At 35.8% G+C, this 23,602-nt stretch overlaps 1 protein-coding gene across 21 annotated transcripts in view; it reads left to right on the forward strand.

The window, feature by feature from the left end:
* Positions 1-23,602, forward strand: part of PAM (peptidylglycine alpha-amidating monooxygenase) — a 280,433-nt gene that overhangs the window by 243,298 nt on the left and 13,533 nt on the right. For all 21 annotated transcript variants that reach the window (XM_060296067.2, XM_060296058.1, XM_060296059.1 and 18 more), the window contains 6 exons: positions 3,302-3,431; positions 13,952-14,068; positions 15,768-15,840; positions 16,902-17,112; positions 17,550-17,750; positions 19,706-19,821. In XM_060296067.2, coding sequence (XP_060152050.1) covers positions 3,302-3,431; positions 13,952-14,068; positions 15,768-15,840; positions 16,902-17,112; positions 17,550-17,750; positions 19,706-19,821 — 848 coding nt within the window. The remainder of the gene's footprint in view (positions 1-3,301; positions 3,432-13,951; positions 14,069-15,767; positions 15,841-16,901; positions 17,113-17,549; positions 17,751-19,705; positions 19,822-23,602) is intronic.

Genomic DNA, 23,602 nt, shown 5'->3' on the forward strand with positions numbered 1-23,602 from the left:
GAGACCTAGGTTTTGAGGTCCTGAAAGTTTTGAGGTCTTGGCTGGGTAATCTTAATAAATGTACAATGATATTTTTAAATGAAATTCAAAATAATTTAATATAATTTCTCTGAACGTTCTTGCTGTGCACAAAATAGTTCTTTGCATTGACAAAAAGAGCAAAGTTTCTTTCAGTGTTAACCCTCTTATATATTTCCTCACATATCACCTTTGCTGTTTTGAAAATTTACCAAAAGTATATAAATATGTTCTAGATATTTACACTGCTTTTTCTTCTTGAAAATTCCCAACCAAAAGGGATTCTTATAAGTGACAAAATAGGTAAACAACCCATTAGGCAGTGCTTTTTGAGTGCTTACCAATCTAAGATCAGTGATAATTAGGGTTATTCACAGCCAGATTAAGGTTCTTTATACAGTATTTCCAATATTTGATGAAATCCCCATTTGAAGCCAGAATAGTGTATTTACTGATATTTGGGACATTGCATATTTCTATCAGAATTAATATCTCTGCATTGCATATTTCTATCAGAATTAATATTTCTGAATCTTCATGAGCACCTCGCTTCCAGTACCTGTTGGTGGACCACTGAATAGAAAAGTTCCAGGAAACCTGACATTTGTTTATTGTCTTTAATGAAAATAATTAGCCAATTAGCTTTTTTTTTAGTCTCTTCACGGTAGCTTCAGCACAATACTAGGGGTAAAAAGAGGTAGTACAAGTGAATTAAAAGATTATAAGGGTGTTTAAATGCTAGTTGACAACATAAGCAAGTAGAGACTGGAGCATAGAGTTCAATTTAGTGCATTTTTTTGGCCATTACAATGGGCCAGGCCCCGTGCAAGACTTAGTGACAAAACAGTGAATAAGACATGATCCTTGCCCTCACAAAATTCCATCTAGTTGTAGTGGTGCTGGGCCCTGAGAAGCTGATGAAAGCGACTAAATATCTGTATTGTTATGAGGTTCAAGTCTCCCTTGGAGCCCATCCAGAATCTTCAGGAGCTGCTGAATGAGTACAGAATGACCACCGAAAAGACAAGCTGTAACTGCGATGAGAATGAATGAAGTACAACCTGAGATTCAAGCAACTTAAAAATAATTTGAAACATTTTCTTTGGGGAATCCATCCATACGTCTCTAATTATAATACTTATACCCTGCTTCCTGAGTTCACTTTCAGAAACACAGTTTTTTTCATGTCACCCCATGATTGAAAACCTTCAGTGGTTCCCAGTCGCCTATAGTCACAATTTGCATCCTTTTCTCCTATTATGATAGATAATAAGCGTGATAGATGATGAATGCTATTCATCCTAGCAGCGCCATTTACATCCACTGCTGTGCAAATTTAGGCACGCCAGTTATTACTCTGCCCACTTCTCCCCAACTCAGGAAGACATAGCAAAACACACATGAGTGAGAATGACATTCTCGCGTGCTCTAATATATTTCAGAAGTAAATTATTCCCAAGTTTTGTGCTTTACTGCTATTAATAAAGTACTTGCAGCATACCTCAAAATTAATCACAGTATAGATCAAGACACCACAGCTCAAAACTACATTCTTTAATTCATTGTTAAATCCATACCTTCATGTTCTCTACAAATGTATATTTTCCAGTCTAAGCTAGATCTTGGGGTCTGTTAATCCTGCCTGTCACTCTCATACCCGCTCCTGACATACACAGATATCCTTAAAGACATACAAATTACGTAAAGATCTTGAAACACATTCTGCAATTATAATCATCCTCACTTTCCATCTTTCTGACTGAAATATTCTCTGCCTACTTCTATATTCAATAAACTTTAAGTGAGAACACCTACCCTCTCCCAGCCAAGCCTCAGGAAGGATTATGGGCCCTTTCCTGTGTTCCTGCACTGTACTGTGTCATAAATATTTGCTTTCTGTTTTTTGTTTGTTTGTTTTTTGGTTATTTTTGGGGTTTTTTTTTTTTTTTTCATTTTATCCTATGAGTCCTTCTAGAACCAAAACCATGCTTTATTTCTTTGTGTCCCCAGAATCTAACATAACACCTTACATAGACAATACACTTAGGGAATATTTGTTGAATATGCTTCAGCAAAGGTTGTAGACACAACTGTTCCAGGCATCCTATTGATTGTGCTGTGTTACTAATTTTTGTTTTAAAAAATTAAATGAGCAAAGGTAAGAATATTTTGAGTGAAAAGTTACTGTTTCCTGTTGTATAGTTGAGAGAATTATCTTAAAGTGTTTACTCTCACACCAGCATCCTCTCAGGCTTTCAGAAGCTGACTGTACAAGCCCTGTGTTTCCCTTTCTTCCTCCAGTCTTTAATGTTTATCTTTGAGGATTTCACTGCATGTCGCCACATCCTCCAGAGTATGGGAAGGAGAAAGGATACTCAAACTGCTGCTTTTTTACTTCTCAGCATCTCTGTTGAAGCGTTTCAGAGGGAAAGAAATATTGACACTGATACAAAGGATTTCACAGCATCTTCATAACTTTATATCCTCAGTTAATAGAGCTACTCTGTACATGGTACCTCTTTATTCATGAGCATTTTTATAAAAGGGGTTAACAATTGAACCTAGGTATTCTCTAAGTATAAGTGTATTCTGATCAGAAGTGAGAGTGATTGTAAATCACTCAGTCATAGAGTTCCTGTTACGTTTTCCTTTCTTGTGTTAGGAAACAGTGAAATATAAGCAGTGAAAGAATATCTCTCCATTCCCATTGTTATAGGAACACTAAAGTTAGGTGAAATGAGATTGGTATCTTACATAGTTCCTTGTACAAGGTATTATCAATGATGGTTTATTATAAGGTCTAATGTATTCTGAACATCCACAATTTACACAGAAGTTAGATGAGAAAGACAGACACACACAAACACACAGAAACGGGCTTATTGCCTAAGAATACTATTTATTTACAACATTTAAAGCTTTGTATTAAAATGTGCCATCCATGTTGCCATATTTTTCAAAGATACTAATTTAAAGTAAGAATCTTGTTAAGAAGACTGTCTCAAATTTGCCCCTTAATGGCTTAAGGATAAACTGGTTTTACGAGGCATCTTATCAACAGGAAAAGAGCATATCCCCAAACAAGTTCACAGTCACTTACTTTATTCATAGCTCAGGAGGCTCCTTGGCATGTGCATGTGGTATATTTTATGTAGAGCATGGCTTGATTTTTTTTCTTTGCATCTAGTGACATTACTGCATGAACTTCTTATATTCATTGTGAATCTTCATGAGGTTATACTAGCTTTCTTTTTTACACTAAATGTATGGATTTATCTTTTAGATTTCCATGTAGAAGAGGCACTGGATTGGCCTGGAGTATACTTGTTACCAGGCCAGGTTTCTGGGATAGCTCTGGACCCTACGAATAATCTGGTGATTTTCCACAGAGGTAACCATGTCTGGGATGGAAAGTAAGTACTAATTTTTCCTTGAAGGAGTAAATGAAGATAAAAATAGCATGCATTGCTTTTCATTAAACTGAGAATAATGGTGAGAGAACTATCAAGGTTTTCTTTGAACTTGATTTTTGTGAGCAAAACATATTTGTTCTTTTAGTACATGACTGTGACACATAGAAAAGAGAAAGTCTTGTGCATTTGAAAACAATTAAGGTAGTTTCACAAACTAGTTTATGGAAAGAAGGCAATAAATGTCTGTGATTCTGCCTACTTAGGATTTTGCTCTCTCCCCCTTGAAGCTACCTTCACATTCCTAAGGAAAGTAACATTAAAGGCAGTTAAGACAGTACATGGCTGAGGCATTTCAAGACTTCAGAAAAAGTGCATCATGATCAATGATCAACGAAGAAAGTTACTAGTTGACTACAATAAAGCACTTCATTATTTTCATGTACTGGGTACAGAACCATAGTAAGGCCATTGGACTCTCCCTTTCCATCAGACTGCTCCCTGGCATGATAACAGTGCCTTCTGGAGACTGTAGTTAGAGCAGCTTGGCCACCATATTATAGAAAGAGTCAGTACCTTGGCCTTCACATTTCCATACAGATTAATTTTATTACTCAAATTTGCATTTTTCATGAGCACCGAAAACTTAAAGAGTAACAAGACTTAAGAATAACACTAAAACTAATATCCCGCTTTTCCCTCTGGGTTTCTCTTTCCAACCTTTTATTCTATCTTCCACTATCATCTTATAGGGAGTTTTGGTAAAAAAGTCTAACATTCATTGAGTGTTTACTGTGCTCCTGTGACTGTTCTGTTTACATAAATTACCTCACAACATTTAGGCACTGTTATTATCATCATCATTCACGTTTTACAGGTGAAGAAACCAAGAGGAAGTAAGTGTTCTGCCCCAGACCTCACAGTTAGCCTGGCAGAGTCAGGCTTCAGTTCCTTTCCATCTGACTCCAGAGTTGGCCTACTTACCCAGTTTGTTAAACTTGCTGCCTTTTAGAGGATTACGAGCACATCTACATGATTGTATTTTTAAAAGCTTATTCCAAAATTTAGCAGGTTATCTTAATTCTCCTGAGTATCCATTTATTCATGTGTTTTAACACAAATCTACATATGAAGGTAAATTTTTTAATATCTTATGAATTAAGTGTAATGAATCTCTCCTTTCAAGTGTACAACTGTAGGGTTTCATTTGGAAAATTGAGGATCCACATACACAGTTCAATTGTTTTCTTCCTCCATTTTCAGAGATACTGATTAAACTTAGGCTAAGCCTGCTCTGTCACATACGCATGTATGTAGTTTTCTTTGTGTAGTTGAAGATGGAATTCAATTAGCATTTCAAAATAGATTGATAGCTTTGTTACTGTTTAATTGTCCTTTCCAGTTGTCACACTCAAAAATGGAATCTGAGGAAGAGATCAATTCAGAGTTCAAAGCCATCGAACTCAGCATCCCTATTTATACATCTCTGTTACATCATCTTAGTCATTATTGAACATCTAATGATATTTTCACAAGCACTTTCAAAAGCAAACTATTACTATTCATTGTAGCATATTCTTCATTTTAATGAATATTGCTACATTTTCCGCATGGATTTCTAGCCACATTTTACCAGACGAGAAAATTACAGCATCATTTTCTCCCATTGATACTGTTTCAGCTGGCTAAAGCTAAATCGGACAAAGTCCAATTTTCCATTTTAATGTGATATTCATTCCAAGTAAACAGCAGAGGCTGGAATAGTTTAATAGAAAAAAATAAAAAGGGATCTGTAAAGGCCAGCTTGGGGTAGATGACACAAGACTGTGAAACAAGAGCCACATAAGAACATTTTCTGGGACATATATGGCCGTCCTAGCTGAAGACCTGCTTTTTCCTGGCCTCTTGCTTTCATCTAGATAACCAGTATCATGTGTAAATAGATTCCAGTTCCATTACCAAAGCCCCAGTGTGTTTACCCTGATAAATGGCACTGACAAAGGGCCAAAAATGCAAGACTTTTTCAGGGCAGTCATGCTGATTTAACTCATTAAATCTGTTTCTTCTTTCTTCTTCTTCTTTTTTATCTTTCAGGTGTAAGAATATTTGTTATCTCTCTTTCCTTCTGCCTCTCTTGTATTTCCTGTTGGCCTCTAGCAGCCTTTGCAATCCATGGTTGTGAGGAAGTTCTCTTCTGGCACTCGGATCTCTGCTTTTAACACTGTCTGCTTTAATATTCATAAAGGGAATAAGAAGTGGATTACTCTGTTAGTTATTTTGTAGGAAAATAGATTCGGATGTGTGGGCCCTGCTCGTTGAATGGTCATACATGACCATCCTTCCTACATGTATAAGTTGCATTATATAGAATAGACAACGTACATAATTTTTCTTTTTCCTCATTGACTATCCAAGGATTATACAAAGAAAAAGACAGCACTTTCCAGAAAAATTTATTATGTGCTAGTGAGAGACAATGGAAATTAAAAATGGGGTGGAAATTGCATTCTTGTTGCTACCACTGTTTGGATAGAAAGATGAGAAATCCTGTATTAATTTTCCTCAGAATCTTTCCCATCCTGATACTTCTCATGTTCACAAAATTATAAGTTCCATAAGGCTAGAGCTTGTTCTAAATCAAATCTTAGTAGTCTATATCCCCTAATTTTTTGTAGTTGATCATTCTTTAAGTATCAGACAGTACTTGGAGTTAATAGTAATCCCTAATTAATACTCAGTACTCAAAGCTCTTTTGATATCATCACAAAAACTGTCTTTATAAGTAGTATTACTCTTCATTTCTACCTGATAGCCTTGATCAACTCTTACTTTTCTACTTAATCATGCTAAATAAGCATAGCAACAAAATAATAATAGTAGTAATAATAATAATGATGATGATAAAACACTTACCCTCCTGAAAGATGACTGTCAACTCCCTTTCTCAATTTGATTTCCATTTTCTTCCCTGTCAGTATGGCTTCTTCTAGTTAAAATAGGAAATGCCTATTACCAGCAGGGTGTAATGAAACTTTAAAGAGCCTCTTGTCTGCCCTGGTGCTCGGGCGGCATGGCAGCTAGAGCTCTTTAAATGCCTCCCAGCAGGAGCTGGGTAGCTCCTGCCTCAGTAACAGCTGTTCCTCGGTCTCTGTCAAAATCACCACCATTGTCAGAGGCTTGCTTCTTGGCCTTTCTTTTATTTATCTCAGCTATGGCTGAGGTTCTGCTGTGCAGGCCTCACATCACATACCCTCTTAAGTAAATCATGGGTTTTATCCCTAATTTTTAGGTGCTAAAAGGTGTTTCCATTATACCACTTGTCATTTCTTCACATGCAGTTGGAAGGGATTTTGGAAGTTTTATCACTTGTAATTCTTTCCGTAACCAATAAGGGAGAAAACCCAACACAAACTAGCTTAGGAAAAGAAATTTATTAGTTTGTATAAATAAAAACTTTAAGGGTATGGTAGCTCAAACGACACCACCAGCACCTATTTAACACAATTTTCTCCTGGTTTGGCTCCATTCTTAGACCCTGATTGATCTTTCTCCCCACTTGCAGCTTCAGAATTATAGAAGAGGTAGTCTATTTCCCTGATGTAGGTCAACAGGAGATCCTTAAATGGAGACTTTCAGTGTTCTAAAACACTGTCAGTGTTCTACCTGACTTTAGGTCATATTTCTTGCATCCTAAACCAGTCACTGTGGGCAGAGGAATGAAATCCACTCTTTTTTTTTTTTGCGGTACGCGGGCCTCTCACTGTTGTGGCCTCTCCCACTGCGGAGCACAGGCTCCGGACGCGCAGGCTCAGAGGCCATGGCTCACGGGCCCAGCCATTCTGCGGCATGTGGGATCTTCCCGGACCAGGGCACGAACCCGCGTCCCCTGCATCGGCAGGTGGACTCTCAACCACTGCGCCACCAGGGAAGCCCTGAAATCTACTGTTTGGCTTAGCCTAACTTTTTGTTCTATCCTTGGAATGTGAGAGTAGAGTTGACATTATCAAAAGCAAGTGGACTGAGAGTGAGGCTCAGAATGTTGGGTCAACTAAAGAAAAACTGAGGTTTCATTAGCACAAAATGGGGCAGTAGACCCTGGGCACCCAGAATAGCAAATGTCCACCAGAGAGCTCATCTCCAGCTTCCTGCTGGGACATCTGTAAACAAAATCTTCCATAGTCATCTGGAGCTTGAACTCTCAGTGCCAACAAATGCCCTAGATTTGAGACATACTTTCCGGTTATGGGACTCATCTAGATGTCATAAAGTTCTTCATTATGTTAAACTCACATCTGTGTCCTGTAACTTCACCTTCATGACAGCCAAATGCAAGGTGAATTTACTCCCATTTATTCATGTCAATTATTTGCATATTTAAAGAAAGTCTTATCTTCTCCAGACTAAATATCCCCCAGGCCCTCAGCCAGTCTTCATACTGACATGATACTTTCATCTGAAGGTGCTCTGGTTTCTCAGTCCTTTAAAGTGTTTGGTTGAGAAGTGGCCACAATACCTCATGTGTTAGCTGATCAGCAATGCAATTACTTTCCTTGATGTGTATTCTAGATATCTATTAGTGTAAAAGGGTTCTGTTCACTTTTCTTCAGCAGTCATATCTTGTGTTGCCTTGTTACTCTGTGTTGAATTTGTAATCTACTAGAATCTCCAAATGTATTTCATGAAATTGTGCTGAAGTTTTTACTGGAAATTTATGCTTATGCAGTGCTTTAAAAACACTGAATTCAGGATTTTATTCCAATTACATTTCACTCATTAGGTTTAGCATTGCTTCAATTTACAGATATTATTTTATTCTTAATTAACCAGAGAATGAGCTGTCCCTTCCAGCCTGGTATTAGGTCTGTTTGATGAGCTTGCCTTTCACATCTTTATACATGTTGTTTATAAAATTGAATAGTTGAATGATTGGTTTAGCAAGTTTTGTCCTTAGAGGTGTGGTCTTCTGGGAATCTTCTCCCATTTGCCCTCCAAAAATTTGTTCACAAACGACCTCTTCATCAATGTTTTATGGAACCTTGTGAGGTTCTATTGTTTCAGAAATCTATCTGCTTTCTCACTTTCATAAAAATCAGTTCAAGATTTGCCTCCCTAGTTTTCTGGAGTCTCTGTTAAGATATATCTGCTTGAGGTCCTGCTTCTGTATCTGCAAATTCTTTCATACCTTAAGAATTAATTGGGCCTGGAAAATTGAACTCAAAATGACTGAGTGGTACCTTAGTATCTTCACATCTGAGAGAAAATTGTAAGGAGTTCTACAAAAAGAATGTTTCCATAGTCTACCCTTTTCTCTCATATTGCCATTTCCAGTTTTACTCAAGCCATTTTCTTCCAGTTTTATGCCACTTTCTCTGATTCTTCTTGGCTATGTGACTATTCTTCCTATCTCTTCTACATCTACAAATTAAATTTGATAACTAGAGGGGAGATTCTCCAGTCCAGTGAGGTCAATCCTAGTAAGAGAAAACCACATGTTTTTGAAGACAGGAGACCTGGGTTTGAATCTTGGTTACCACCTCCTACCTTTGAGACCTGTATCAAGACATGTGAACTCCCTGCCTCTGTTCCCTAGTCCAAAAAAATGAAGACTTTAAAAAATGCCTCACTCTGTTGAGTAACAAAAAGCACTTTGTTAAGTGACTCATTCCCAGTGGCCTTATTGATGGAACAGAGCCCAGTGCTGTGATACCTAGTTCTTTGTTCTTTTCATCCCTATTTGAGATGTCTCTAGTGGTAGGTCCATCAGGACACTAAATAGTCACACTGGTTTCTTTTCCTACCTTTTTTCTTCCTCACAGGAATTTTTCAATGTGTATATATTCAGAAGTAAGTGTTTTTAACATAGTATTAAATTATATTCCGTTTAAAGTCTTTGGTCTTATTATGGTATGTCTTTGCTTTCCTAATGTTGAGGGTACATTTCCACTTATTTTCTCACTTGAAAACCTATGGTCCTTTCTCCAGCCTCTTAATTTATATAATTACAACATTATATTTTACTTCTGTCTTCAGTTGCTATTATGTATTTTGCATTTCCTTAATTTTGATTGATGGCACAGAAGTTTATTGTCTCCCTATTCTAGTTCCTTTGTGTGAGAATATTGCAAAGCATTTCTTTTCATCCTTATCTAAACTGTTTGATTAGCTGCTAATGTGCAAAATCATTAATGGGGGATTCAAATTGCTAAAATAAAGAACTGATGGATTCCAGCCCACAGCCCGCAGTTCAATCTTTTCCGCTGAGTGCTTTTTCAGAGAAGCAAACAGAAATCAGCAGTGCTCCAGGCACTATGTGAAATGTGCAGGGTATTATTATATCCTGTAAAAAGTTAAATGTGGTTGAAATAAAGACCTCTCTGCAGCATATAATGCAGGGTAGCTGCTTTAGAACACGAAATAAGCAGTTTGCTATAGCAACAGTGTATCTAGCTCTGTAATCTGACATCTGTCTGTGAACTATTAGAGCGTTACTTTTCTTTGAATTAGAAAAGAGTTTATAAATTACTTTATTTGGCAGATTTAATGTGAGTGTGTGTGTGTGTGTGTGTGTGTGTGATTTTCCCATTTCAGAAAAACATCAATTCCTTTTATTACTTGCCCTGTGTAACTGCCAGGGGCCAGCTGTTAGTTGCATGAGGCTCCAGTGATCCGAAGTGAAAGGATTAGGGCTCATCAACCAATCCACTGAGGGACTGAATGTCCCTTGATGCTGCCAGTTTAAACATATAGACATCTGGTAAATGGTATCACAAAAGATTTTCAGTGAAACGGTTGGGCCTATTGTGGTTAATTCCTTAAAGCTATGATCTTTCTAAGAATTCTAGAATGTTATTATTTGTTATTTATGTTACTGAAGTAAATTAGTATGTTCAAATGATGCTAATATCAGTAAATTCAAGAACTTGCCTAATCACTGAGATCCTTAATGGATACGGGGAAGTGTAGTAATACTATGACTAATAATCATAGAGCCAAATACCATAGGAAAAGTGGTTAGTCTAAAGCATCACATAAAATGCCCTCTGTACATGCTAACGACATGGGAGTAATTTGTGATAATAAAAAAAACACTAAAAAACAAACCATATTATTAGTTGTTACATTGTAATGAGATACTAAGAAAAAAATCTTGATAAGTTGAGAGATCTGATATTTTCTGTGTATCCAAATTTTTATTATCAAAATCTGATTTATTTACTCTGTAGCTTATTTACTTTGTTACTTATTTTTCTTTTGGCTTTCATTTGCTATTTCACAATTTATTATAACATCACCAAAAAATGGTTAATAAAATAAAAGAGTATGATCCTCAAATTAGTTAATTTTGCTATTTTTCCCACTATTAGAAATCTGACATTTCTAGATTGTGAGTATAGATGCCCACACACAATTTAGGTTTGTGACAGCAAAATATCAACTACTTGATACATTTTTTTCTGTATTCATGAGCAGTGCAGAACAGTACCATTGATAAAGGATGTTTTCACTTACCTACGCATCAGCTACAACATTTCATTCGATCTGACTAGCATTGGGACTGTGAGTCAGGGTTTATTTATGTTTCTTCCTTGACATAGCTTGTTTTCTTGGAAGCCAAGCTCAATATCGCAGGTTCTTGACTTTGAGCTTACATGGCTGCCAGAGAGTAATTTAAACTAGAGTTTGCATTTTTAAATATTTAGGTGTCTGGAGAAATAAGCTGAAGCTATAAAAAACATGATTTAAATTAGAGGAGGTCAACATATGCTCTTGAACGTGGGGGTGGGGAGATGTACTTTCTCTCCATCATAAGTTGTAGGAATGTTATTTCCTAAAATAGTAGGACCAGAGATTTAAGACTGATGGTGAATATTTAAGTGAATGACAAGACAGACCAAAGAATTGCTGTTGCTGCAACCTATTGCTTGGGGAAATCATGAACAAGTAAATATGTCAGGCTTCCTCTATGGTTTGTCATTTTGCAGATAAGAGATATGGAATTAGGTATGCTGAGGTCTGATAGGCTCCAGTTTTATCAAGATATGCAATAGACAATTGGACTGCCACTGTTATTAGCTGTCAGTGATGGGTCAGAACACTGTCTGCATGTCAAGTGGATAGCACTTAGTAAGAATTATGAGGACTCGGTAACTTTCCATATTACTAACTCCTAGGTGGGGGTGGGGTGGAGAAGTAATGTACTAGTATATTCCATGCCCAAGTAAATAAACTGAAAGAATAAATGAAAATTTTAGGAAATACAAAATGGAAAGGGAAATCTAAGTATAATCAGTGGATTTTATCAATATCAATATCCGGGTTATGATATTGTACTGTAGTTGTGCAAAATGCTACCATGGAGGAAACTAGGTAAAGTGTACACAGAATCTCTCTGTATTATTTTTTCTTGCAACTGCATGTAAATCTACAGTTATCTCAAATTTTCTTTAAAAAAAAAAAGGGAAAACAAATTTTAACTCCTTAAAGTCAGAGAAAACATAATTTTCACATTATTTAAATTACCATTATGCCACTACAAATCATGAAATGTTTCTGAATAATGAGAAATATGACTTAGGTCTTAAAAGAAATGATAAATGAAGAGACTTTATCCTATTACATATGAATATAAAACTGTAACATACTATGAGTCTTAGACATACTGAACTTAAGTTATCCAGTATCATAGACAAGTTGTTAAAAATATAGATCACTGATGGTTGAATCCAGTACCTTTGTTTTCTAGGGGAATTGGTATGATGTTTTTAGTACAGAAAGTCACATTGAAAATACAGTTTCAGATATAGGATAAACTCTGGTGTTTCATAGTACTGAGAAAGAGTTACTTCACGTTTGCTCTTTACCAGTGTCTCCTGATTTAATAATACCTTGTATATTCTTACATTGGTTCGAACTAATAAAATTTTATATTTCAGTTTAATAGTGATCTCATGACTGTCTTATAAAATCTGCTCTGTTAGTGATGTTACTTCCATTTTGTTAACTTAGGTATTTTTTTTCTAGGTACTGGTGTGTGGTTTTAACTACACGTAATAGCGTATGTAAGCAATATTACTTAAGTTTTAGGTCGAGAAAGCTGAATCAATATTTTTTATTCAGTTGAATGCATCATTAATAAGAACTGCTTCAGGGACTTATTAGTATCTTTCAGGAAAAAAATACCCAAAAGACTATGACAGTCAAGAAGCTCAAATAATTGTGATGTATATTTTTAATGGCAAGAGAATGTAATTTTGAAATGTTTGTTCTCCTACTGGGACTTTGTATAAGTAATACTAACCAACTAATCAATAGAGGTATGACAGATTTGAGCAGTCTGTCGCCTTCCAAATTTGCAAATGTCTCTCCATAAATATTTAATATTATTCAGATTCTTTTGCTTCTACAGTTGAACTACAAAATATTAATAGTTTTTTTCACAGACTTGTCTGATTCTATAAGGGAAATTCTATTTTACAGAAATATTCATCTGGCAAAATATATATATTATATATTTTTATGCCCCCCAACACCCACACACATATGGCTTAACTATGTGCTGATCAATTCCTTGCTTTTGAAAATATAAGTTAGTCTCTTGGCACTTTGTATATTTTCCTCTTTCACATAAGCTTACATTAGAAGAGCTTATCTTTGTTATTTATCCCAAATAATTTCCAAAACAGGTATTTAAATAAGTACAATGTCTGTGATAACTGTCAACTTAAAGAAAGATACTACTAACAATTCAGATAGAAATATAAATGAAAAATATATATAAACATACATGTTCATAATATTTTATAATAGCCTGGAAGGTACAGAGTTAAAAAAGCAGAAATTGTCATATTCATTTTAGTGTTTACATTAATTATTATATAGATGTCCATTTTGTACTTACAGAAAAATTGTTATATGGAGAAAGTTTTATGTCTCTAAACACATTTTTGTTTCAAGAATCAATTATGTTTTATATTTTTGAAATATTTTGAACATTCCGTTCTACATCCTAAAATATGTATTTGCATGTTGTACCTACAGCAAGTAAAATAGCAAACATAGTTTTGATCACTATCCTTCCTGCTATCATTTACACTTTCCTTATCATTGCACAAAAAGTTGTTATGCCTTTTGTAGTTTGAAAGAAAATAACTATTGAATTAAAACATTTTGAAGAGCCTTTGAAAAAAATTAGTTACTTTAAGAGTTCTAGGTAGTGTTTCTCAAAGTCTCATGTGAATATGACTCACCTGGGGATCTTGTGAAAGTGCCGATTCATATTTGGTACGTCTGAAACCTTGCATCTCCAGGCACTGCCCATGCTGCTGCTCCACTGACCATTCACTAGTTCTTCAGGCTAATGGTATATCTGAAGTGTGAAGGGCAAAGAGTCAAAGAGTGAAGTCAGGCGCATCTAAGCCCTTCTCTTGATTCTCTTTTAAAATCTCAAGTGAATGGTCTGCATTTCTCAAGTTCACTGATGTTTCTGATTGGTTTATTTTCCATTCTAATGCTTTTTTTTTTAGCTCTTTTGACAGTAAGTTTATTTACCAGCAAAGAGGTCTCGGGCCAATTGAAGAAGACACTATTCTTGTCATAGATCCAAATAATGCCGCAGTACTCCAGTCCAGTGGAAAAAATCTGTGAGTTAAATTACTTGACTATCTTTCATTTTCTAAAGAGGTGGTTCTAAACCCTGACTGAATATTAGAATCACCTGGGACGCTTCCAAAAATTAGATTGAGATTTAGTCTGGGAGGGGGCCCAGGTATCAAAATAGTAGTTTGAAAGCTCCCCAGGTGATTCTAGTAGGTAGTCAAGCTTCAGAGAGAATTGATACACATGCTAATGAAGTGACTTGCTACTCAGCTAGATCTGAAGGATAAAAAAAAAAAAATTCTTGAGCAGAAAAGTTACATAACCAAATTCACCAACCAATCACCATTAAGAAAAAAGCCTTCTCTCTTCCCATCTCAAAGTGAAGACTAAACAAATGTCACTTTCAGCTTTCCATAGCATGCATAGGTAATTTGACTTTGAAAGCTGCTCATTATTTGGTCTTATTCCTAGATGGCATTTGGCAGCCAAAAAAAGTTGGCTGATATTCATGGTCATTGAAAGAAAGGGACACCTGCTTACAGAGTGTCCACAACAGCTATAACCTGGCAGCGTTAGGAGCTATACCCTACTCCATCTGCTTAGGCACAGGGAAAGCCAGCTTCTTTGAAAGGCGGGGAGCCATCCACTTTGAATGCAGCTGCTTATGGAGATGGTAATAATTAGCTTTTTATAGGATTCTAAGATGGTGAGTCAGGGGCCAACTTCTAATATACCAGCCCCAGCACTCATTGTGTCTGAACCTGTCTCTTCAGTGCTCTACCCATTAATCAGAAGCATCTCATTCCAGAAAGGAATTAAAGAGGAAGGCAGAGCAACTGCTGCTAAATCAGCTTGGCCAACAGTGGGGTTTCTATGTTGAAAGCAAATCATAACTCTCACATTCAGTCACCAAAAGAGAGATCTAGTTCAGTTTATTAGTCAAGATCAGGGTGTTACATTCTTGGCTCATGAAAAAAAAAATCTGTGATTACAACACCTTGCAAAGGCTAGAAGCTGACGAACGTAGCTTGTGGATTGTCAGGTTTGACCACAATCACATTAAGACATTGTCCATGTGTTTTTAACTCTGTCCAAGTTCCTTAAGCCTGTGAGTCTCTGTCCACGTTACAGTTCTTTTATCCAGGTCGTTCCAATTGATTTGTTAAACAGATTAACCTTCTCTAATGATTATCCAGCACACCACTTCTCTTTGCTCAGATGATCACAGCCCATGTCTGCTGGAAGTTGTTTTCTTTGGGTTTTACTGTCTTTAGTAGGTACTTTTAAAGCTTTTCAGTCATATATTTAATATTTTATATTAGTACAGCATTATATTACCTTGCAGCATATTTAAGCAGCATATTCAAACCATATAAATCCATTTATAATTCTCTAGACAATTTGTTTTATACACATTTCTTTATGATCTTAGAACTTGTTTTCAAATTGATGTTACTTGTGTTATTTAATATACCATACTTTATAATATTTGTAATTGATACGTAGGCTTCGTGTATAGATTTTTAGATGGTTAAATACCGCTTAAGATTTTTCACAAGGAGGTCTCTCCTTGTGGGTATTTTCATTTAACAATTCATTTTGGTCTTTTCTTTAGTAATACAGGTATACATTTATCAGTTTTTAAATTTATATTGCCTTTACAAACTAATTAGCAAAAAAATGTCCTCTCATGTATGCTTTGGGAGTAATTATATAATTAAGACAATTATCTTTATTTTGCAGGTTTTACTTGCCACATGGCTTAAGTATAGATAAAGATGGAAATTATTGGGTCACAGATGTGGCTCTTCATCAGGTAATCTTCCATTTGGCAGTTATTCAAATAGAAGTTAATGAAGTTATGCTTTCAAAACACTCTGGAGTTGTCTGGGTCTTTTTTTATTTTATTTTATTTATTTTTTTACACAGCAGGTTCTTATTAGTTATCTGTTTTACACATATTAGTGTACATATGTCAATCCCACTCTCGCAGTTCATCCGACCACCACCACCCCCTGGGTCTTTCTTTGTGACCCAGAAAGTTTATAGCAAAAGAATGGAACAGCCATGTCTGAAATGGTGCTTTTAGAACTCAGTGCTAGGAAAAACTTACATGTAAATGATCAAGTCACCCTTCTCTGTGTGGCTGGCAGGAATCTTAGGGCCAGATGTGAAGCTTCACTCTACTAACTGTTTGGTTTCTCCCAACCTCCTTAGGTTCCACATCTGCTTTTCTTTCCTCTGTCCCCAGGTCTTAGTTCTTTTTTTTAATCACTTTATGTGTTTTATGTATTTTTCTTAAGCTACCTTAATCTTCTATAAATTGAGCCAAAGTCTCTAGTATATACGTTTATATGTAAAACAGCAAATCTTTGTTCTTTTTAAAGGAAGTTATATTTCCATTAGGGTATATATCATAATGTCTTTCCCTTAAAAGATAAGCTCATGTTTAATACCTGTTTAATGAGTAGATGGGAAAGAAGTAGGAAAAGAAACTAGAGCTCAGAAGGCATAGCTAGTCTTCAAACATCATCTCAGTAAACATTTATTGCTCTTGTATTGTCTGGAGAGCGTTCTACTATTAGCTAAGGAAAGACAAAAAGGAAGTGTGGGGATGGGTGGAACAGGACATCCATACTAGTCTCCATTCACCACTAATGACCTGGATGACCTTGGGCAGGTCCCTTAATCTCTATAAGCCTCATTTTTCATATGAAGGAATCAGACCAGATGATTTCTAGAGTCCCTTCCAGTTCTGAAAAGTACCTGCTTTTAAATAAGTCTCTGAAAGCTTACACTCTGATTGCCTTAGTCAGGTGGGTGGGTGTCAGTTATAACCATGCAAAGTGGGTAAGGCTTTTGTTCTTTTTTTAAAAGGTGTTCAAACTGAATGCAAACAATGAAGAAGCCCCTCTGTTAATCCTGGGAAAGAGCATGCAACCAGGCAGTGACCAGAATCACTTCTGTCAACCTACTGACGTGGCTGTGGATCCAGACACAGGAACCATCTATGTATCAGATGGTTACTGCAACAGTCGGATCGTGCAGTTTTCACCAAGTGGAAAGTTCATCACACAGTGGGGAGAAGGTACTCAGTAAGACTCTTGATCTCTCATTATAATTATTGGCCAACATCATTAGGAACAAGAGATTGGCCACCCCTCACATTCTTTAGGATGCATCTAGTTGGCTGTACTCACACACACACACACACACACACACACACACACACACACACACACACACACACACACACACACACACACACACACACACACACACACACACGAGCCTTATAAGAGGAAAAAGAATGCTTCTACCCAAAAACTTTAAAGTTTTTCCAAATAGGGAGAAAATCTGTAATGTGTTCGTGGGTAAGAGATATTAAGTGCTTTAACTTCTTTTTCCCCTGGTTCCAGATACTTAGTGGTTTACTATCATGAATTTTGAAAATTATAAAACTTTAGAGTCAGACTTTGGGTGATTTTACAAATTGTAAATCTGAGGTTTTTCTTTGTTCTGTAGAATCTACTGAGAGCAATCCTAAACCAGGCCAGTTCAGTGTTCCTCACAGCTTGGCCCTAGTGCCTCATCTGGGCCAATTATGTGTGGCAGACAGGGAAAACGGTCGGATCCAGTGTTTTAAAACTGACACCAAAGAATTTGTGCGAGAGATTAAGCATGCGTCATTTGGAAGAAATGTATTTGCAATTTCATATATACCAGGTATTTCATCTTTATTTTTGGGTTTTTTCACACTACACTGTATTCTTAAAAAGTGTTTGTCTTATCTTAATACGCTCTTATTGTAATTTTTTTATTAAGGGATTGAAGACGACATATATCAGATCTTAAAATTTTTAAAACTGTTAGTGCATTGTACATCATTTTCAACTCAAGTGCCACTGTTCTTTATCTGGAAATAATGAAGAACTCAAAAGATTTAGCAACTGTTTGTGATAGATTAACAAATGGTTCCCAAACGTTGATTTTTATTTTTCCTTAATTATGGTCATTTGCTTTAGTTACTAAATGATTAATACTATGTCTTCACACATCATCAACAGATGGTATATGTTGATAAAACCAGTATTCAAAATACTTCTGCTTCACATTTTTTTAAAGAGTGTCAGCCAATTTTTTTAAGATAAATAGGTGATGTAAGTGAGGCTTATGTGTAAATGTCAGGAGAAATGATCAATGAAATCTGGAATTTTTTTCTCATTTTCAAAATAGATTTCTTGACTTAAAGAAACTCAGAAAAATAATCCAAACTTACAAAGTAAAGTTCATTTAATTCATATTAAAAAATAAGTTAGCATAAGATTTCTTTATATCATGAATACTGAACAACTGAAAATATATTTCTAGAATTTATATACAATTTTTGCAATTACTTAGTAAATATATCTATACCTATATTAAAGTTGCATTAACTACATGGTTATCACTATAATATTTATATTTCTTATGCTATTAAAGTTGTGTATGGCTACTATCTTCTGAGGCAGCCCCCAATTTATTTAGGACATGGAATAAAGGGACTCAAGTGACTGAAATAGGAACAAGTTTGGCTTCACTAAGGAATAAGTAATAAAGGACTCATTAATGTCAATGAAAGATAAATTCTCGTGTTCGTTTTTACCTCATATTTAAAGAATAAATTTGGCAAGACCATTTACTTAACAAAGAGGGTGATCCAGTTCATAATGAAAAAAAATAAATCAAATGTGAGGAGAAAAACAATCAGGAGAAAAGATGAGAGGAAATCTGGTTAAAAAGAGAATCTCAGCAAAAGACAAAGTGTATTATAATTGGAATCCTCTCTACAACGTTACACAATAGTAATTGATGTTGATAGTGTTGATTTTTTCTTAATATGATGTGCTAAAGACCCCTATCCTGAAATCCTTAGAGAAAGATGAAAAACTCTTCAACACTGGTTTAGTATTGTGTATATTTTAGTGTTTTAATTCTTTAAAACATAATATTCAATCATCTGAAGTATTTATTTAACCAAAACATCACAGTTTCCATTATTTTGGATAAACACTACTATACTAAGAAATATAATTTTACTTCAAAGAGTATTCATGGAATTAATATAAAAAGATGGTCTAATTTTTTTAATTAGGAAAAAATGTCGTTGATAATCTGAAATATGCATCTCACATTTTCAAGTGTTAGTTGTTTAAAATTGGACCATTCTTCTATCTAGAGTGTAACTTCACTTTCTTTGCATATTTTTCTCTGATTCTACTTGTAGCTATAGTAGATATTACATATTTTTTAAAAGATCTGGTACCCCAGAATGATTGCCTTAAATAACCTGACTCTTCCCATCCCTATTTAGAATACCTGTGATGTCTATATATCTATTCCTCTACCTATGTCATCTCTTCCATATCTATGTATTCCTGATTTCTACTGGCTTCCTAAGTGGAACAAGCTTTGCAGTTCCTGGTTTTTCTATTACAAGGAAGTTAGTCTCCTAACCTGTTTGCCCCTTATCTTATTACTCAGAAAGAGACATCTGCTAAGTATTTTGTTTTCTACTTTTGTTGCCAATTGGAGGAACCAGGTGGACCCCACATTTCTTGTTTGTGTGATGTACACACATGTATTGAAAAGCCCGTCTTATCCATATTTTAAAGGAAGGTTGACTGGATATGTTTTCACAGGTTTGCTCTTTGCGGTGAATGGGAAGCCTTACTTTGAGGATCAAGAACCTGTACAAGGATTTGTGATGAACTTTTCCAATGGGGAAATTATAGACGTCTTCAAGCCAGTGCGCAAGGTATTCACATACATTAACTGTGTATCAGTTTTCATGAGAATAAAACTAAAATATGAATCTTGGAATTCGATTTATACTTGAATAAGTTTTTAAAAACTTAAAGGACATGTGATTACTTTCTTAGCGAGGTTGATGGGAGTGCTGTATACTATGTTTTATTTAGAATAAATGTCCTTATCTATTCCTCAGTGAATTTCTTCAGATGCAAATTAACACTGTACGCAATTCGAAGGTTCTTAGTTGATTTGCACACAAGAGCAGGTTTAAATTCACTGTAGTTAGATTATCTAAAATGTAAGTCTTTTCCTGGTTTCATCCAAGTAAAGAAGATACCACAATATGTTAAACTATAATTTTATAGTTCTCTTAGATTCAACAGAAATCGTGTTTGCTTTTTTTTATGCTATGACTACACTGATCAACAAGACTTGAAAACAGCACTTCTTAGAATGTATTCAAGTTCTAGAGATTTGGTTTAGGTAAAAGACTAAAGTCTAGTTTTGACCTCACAATGGTATACCACTGTTTATTCCAACAGTGCTTTTTACAAACACAGTGACTGTGGTGCGGTGTGCCCATAGCCCTCTGTCTCCTCAGTTTGCTTTCTTTGCAAAATGATTGCCAAAATGATCAGAATGCTCATATACACTGCCTGAATGTGCTTGTGGTACATAGATTTTAGCTAAAATGCTGCAAATAAGAGTTATTTTTCAAAATTTGTAAAGATTTATCAGCTTTGATGGATCAAAATGCAGCTGTCGTAAGCCACTGGATAAACCATATTTCCATACTCAAATTCCTATAGTATTCTCTAAGACACCAAATTTGCTAGCTTAAAAAAAAAACACTTTACAATGCCAATGTTAGAACACTGACAGCCAGTCTGGGATTTATTAAAATTCATTCTAGAGCTATTAATTAAGTACCTACTCTGTGTCAGGCATTATGCTAGATACTAAGGATACGATGGTGAACAGAACAGGACACAGCCTTTCCCTCAGTTGAAGTTTAACAAAACTTACAGGATCCAAGTTGAACCAAACTGAATCTGAAGTAAATATTCCTGTACAAATTTCTTTTTTTTTTTTTTTTGGAGTTTCTATTGATACATAACAAACAGGACTTTTCGTAGAAGTATTTCACCTGAAAAGCAATAAGCAATCAAATATCCAATCATAATAGCCCTTCAGAAAGAAATTCACTACATTGATGATAGGTATTTTACCTCAGTAGTGTTTCAGATCCTGACTGATTATCTGATCTTCATTGTTTCGCTGCTTTGAGCTTCTTCATATCTATTGATAAAGAAAGTGAGATACTTCACTTCCTTTCAGGTCTTCACTTTGCATTAACAGTGTTTGCTTGATTGTTCTTTTAATAATAATGAACTATGTCAATCAGGATATTAACTTTTAATTCAAATATGCATCTAGAAATCAACACTAAGTGCTAAGCTAGAGGCTAGATTCTAAATGAGCCGTACTCTCGTAAAAATGAGAGCAGCCCTGAATGAAATTTTCAGACAGCCTTGTGCCTAAACATCAGTATTCATCAGACATTCAGCAATGAATAAGTCACAATATATGGGTCAATACAGCAAACTTGAAAAGAGAGTCTAACTCCAAGATGAAATTTGCTTTTCCTTTCAATAAACAAGACTTGATATTACACCAAAACATAGAAATGTGTTCTGTGTTGACTCAGTAAACTGAAACCGGTTTATGAATCTCTCAGAATTTTCACTTAATTAGATTATCATCACAAAGATTAAGTTTAGGTGAAGGGAATAATGTGGTGTATTGACTCCTATGTAAGAAGTGATTTTTCCTGCAGGTCAAAAGTCAAGTTTTACATAATGTGTCTATCCCGCTGTTTGTGCCTGTCCACTACTTATCTCCTCATATACTTCAGTTCTCCCTCTTCTATTACATTCTTTAGGAATGTTTATGTCTGAATGTATGATCTCCATCTTTACCTCTATGCAAGGAAGCTGAGACAGTAGGACAATAAAGAAGATGATTCTATCAAATGGTGTCAAAAAGTTCTGAGGGCAAAAGATACATAGTTGCCCCCCCACATTCTTGCTCCCATAATCATAGCAAAGACTATGGTCCCTGTCATCGGCTTTCATACACCCTTCAGGCAGGCGTTTTTTTGTCTTCTTTCTTCTGCACGGATGCTCATGTGGAAAAGGAAAGGAATATCCCCACTGCTCCATACCAAAAAATAAAATAAAATAAATCAGAAAGATAGAAAGAAGGGAATAGTAACCCCAGATTCGTGTTATTTCTCCAACCTTAACAATGGAGATTAAAATCACAGTATTTGACAGTGTTTGAGCCTAAGTTTCACACAAGTGAAATTACATATCCAAAGCTACACAGTAAGTAGCACACCTGGATCTTAAACTCAGGTCTTTTTGACTCGAAAATGTGTTTAATACTGAGGCCACGGGATATATTAAACCATAACATAACTTGGTACAACTTCTTAGAAAACTTCTTTGCTTAATATGAAGTAAGTTTAAACATTATTTTGTGTTAATGCAAACATAGGATATGGAGAACACAAATTCCTTTTAAGGAATTCCTTTTAAGACAGAATATAAGATTTTGAGGGCAGATTGCCCTGGGCTATGTCACCAGCTGCCCAGGACGTTGCTATCATTCTTTTCTCTGATCACTTTTATTTTGTTAGGGAGAAGTACCTCAAGAGAAGATTTCAAAGCCTAGAGTAGATCTTTAAATCTGTCCACCTCTGAAGTCTTAAAACCTAACACTAAATCTTACAGCATAATTTTGTTTCAGATGACACAGAGCAGTAGAATAATTCATTTAAAAGATTATAGTTGAGTGCCTGTGACTGCAGTAGGAATAGAGGTCCCAAAGTCCCATCACTAAGCTTCCCCCTGAACCGTTCCTGTGGCCCCAAAATATTTCCAGCTGAACCCCTGTCTCCCTGGATCAGCTTGAGAACCACAGATAGAGGTTGATTGTTATTCTAGCCTTGAACTGATGACATATTGTGATTAATTTAAAGCAAAGTCCTTACCAATGAATAGTTCAAACATTACCCCCTCACCTCTGTTTCTCCACCTATTATAATATTTTTCCCATCAGAAAATATGAAGTACTTTACAACCACATCTTTTGCAAAGCAGTTTCTTAAAACGTATTTTGGCATAGAGGAAGAGCTCCCTGTGATGCAATTCTGTTGCCACCTATTAGCTGAACCCAAAATAAAGATGGACATTTAACGACTGGTTTGGGGGATTTCAGCAAGGCAGTGTTTTGATTTCTGGCTCTCTGTCCTTCTCCTGCACATTTGTCAAGCTCATTTGATAGTTTGAAGGAATGAGCCTCCTCAGCATGGCTGTCTCATTTTTCTTTTCAATGTGACAAATTGTTGCTGATTTTCAAAGCACAGTAGTTTCTCCAGAGCATGTATTCTGCCCCTCCTACAGCGGGCTAAGAAGAGCAGTTAGCCTCATTAGCACCCTTTGTACTCAGCAAACCAAAGTGGACAGATGCTATCTGGTAAGCCCAGAAGTCAGGATAATGTTCCTATTCATACTCACTGATCATACTTTTGAGAATGGTACACTCAAGCAGGCCTCCTGGCCTCAAAGATGAAAAAAATCATCCACATCCTGCCACCTAGCCAAGACGTGGCACCCTTGAAATCTTCAGTAGACAGATGGAAATGGAAGCAGCACATTTTAAGGCTGCTCTTCAAGAAACCAACTCGGTGACCCCGATAAAGTCACATAAAGGGCTCCCCT

This window comes from Globicephala melas, chromosome 3 (genome assembly GCF_963455315.2).
Source record: "Globicephala melas chromosome 3, mGloMel1.2, whole genome shotgun sequence".
Classification (NCBI taxonomy): Eukaryota; Metazoa; Chordata; class Mammalia; order Artiodactyla; family Delphinidae; genus Globicephala; species Globicephala melas.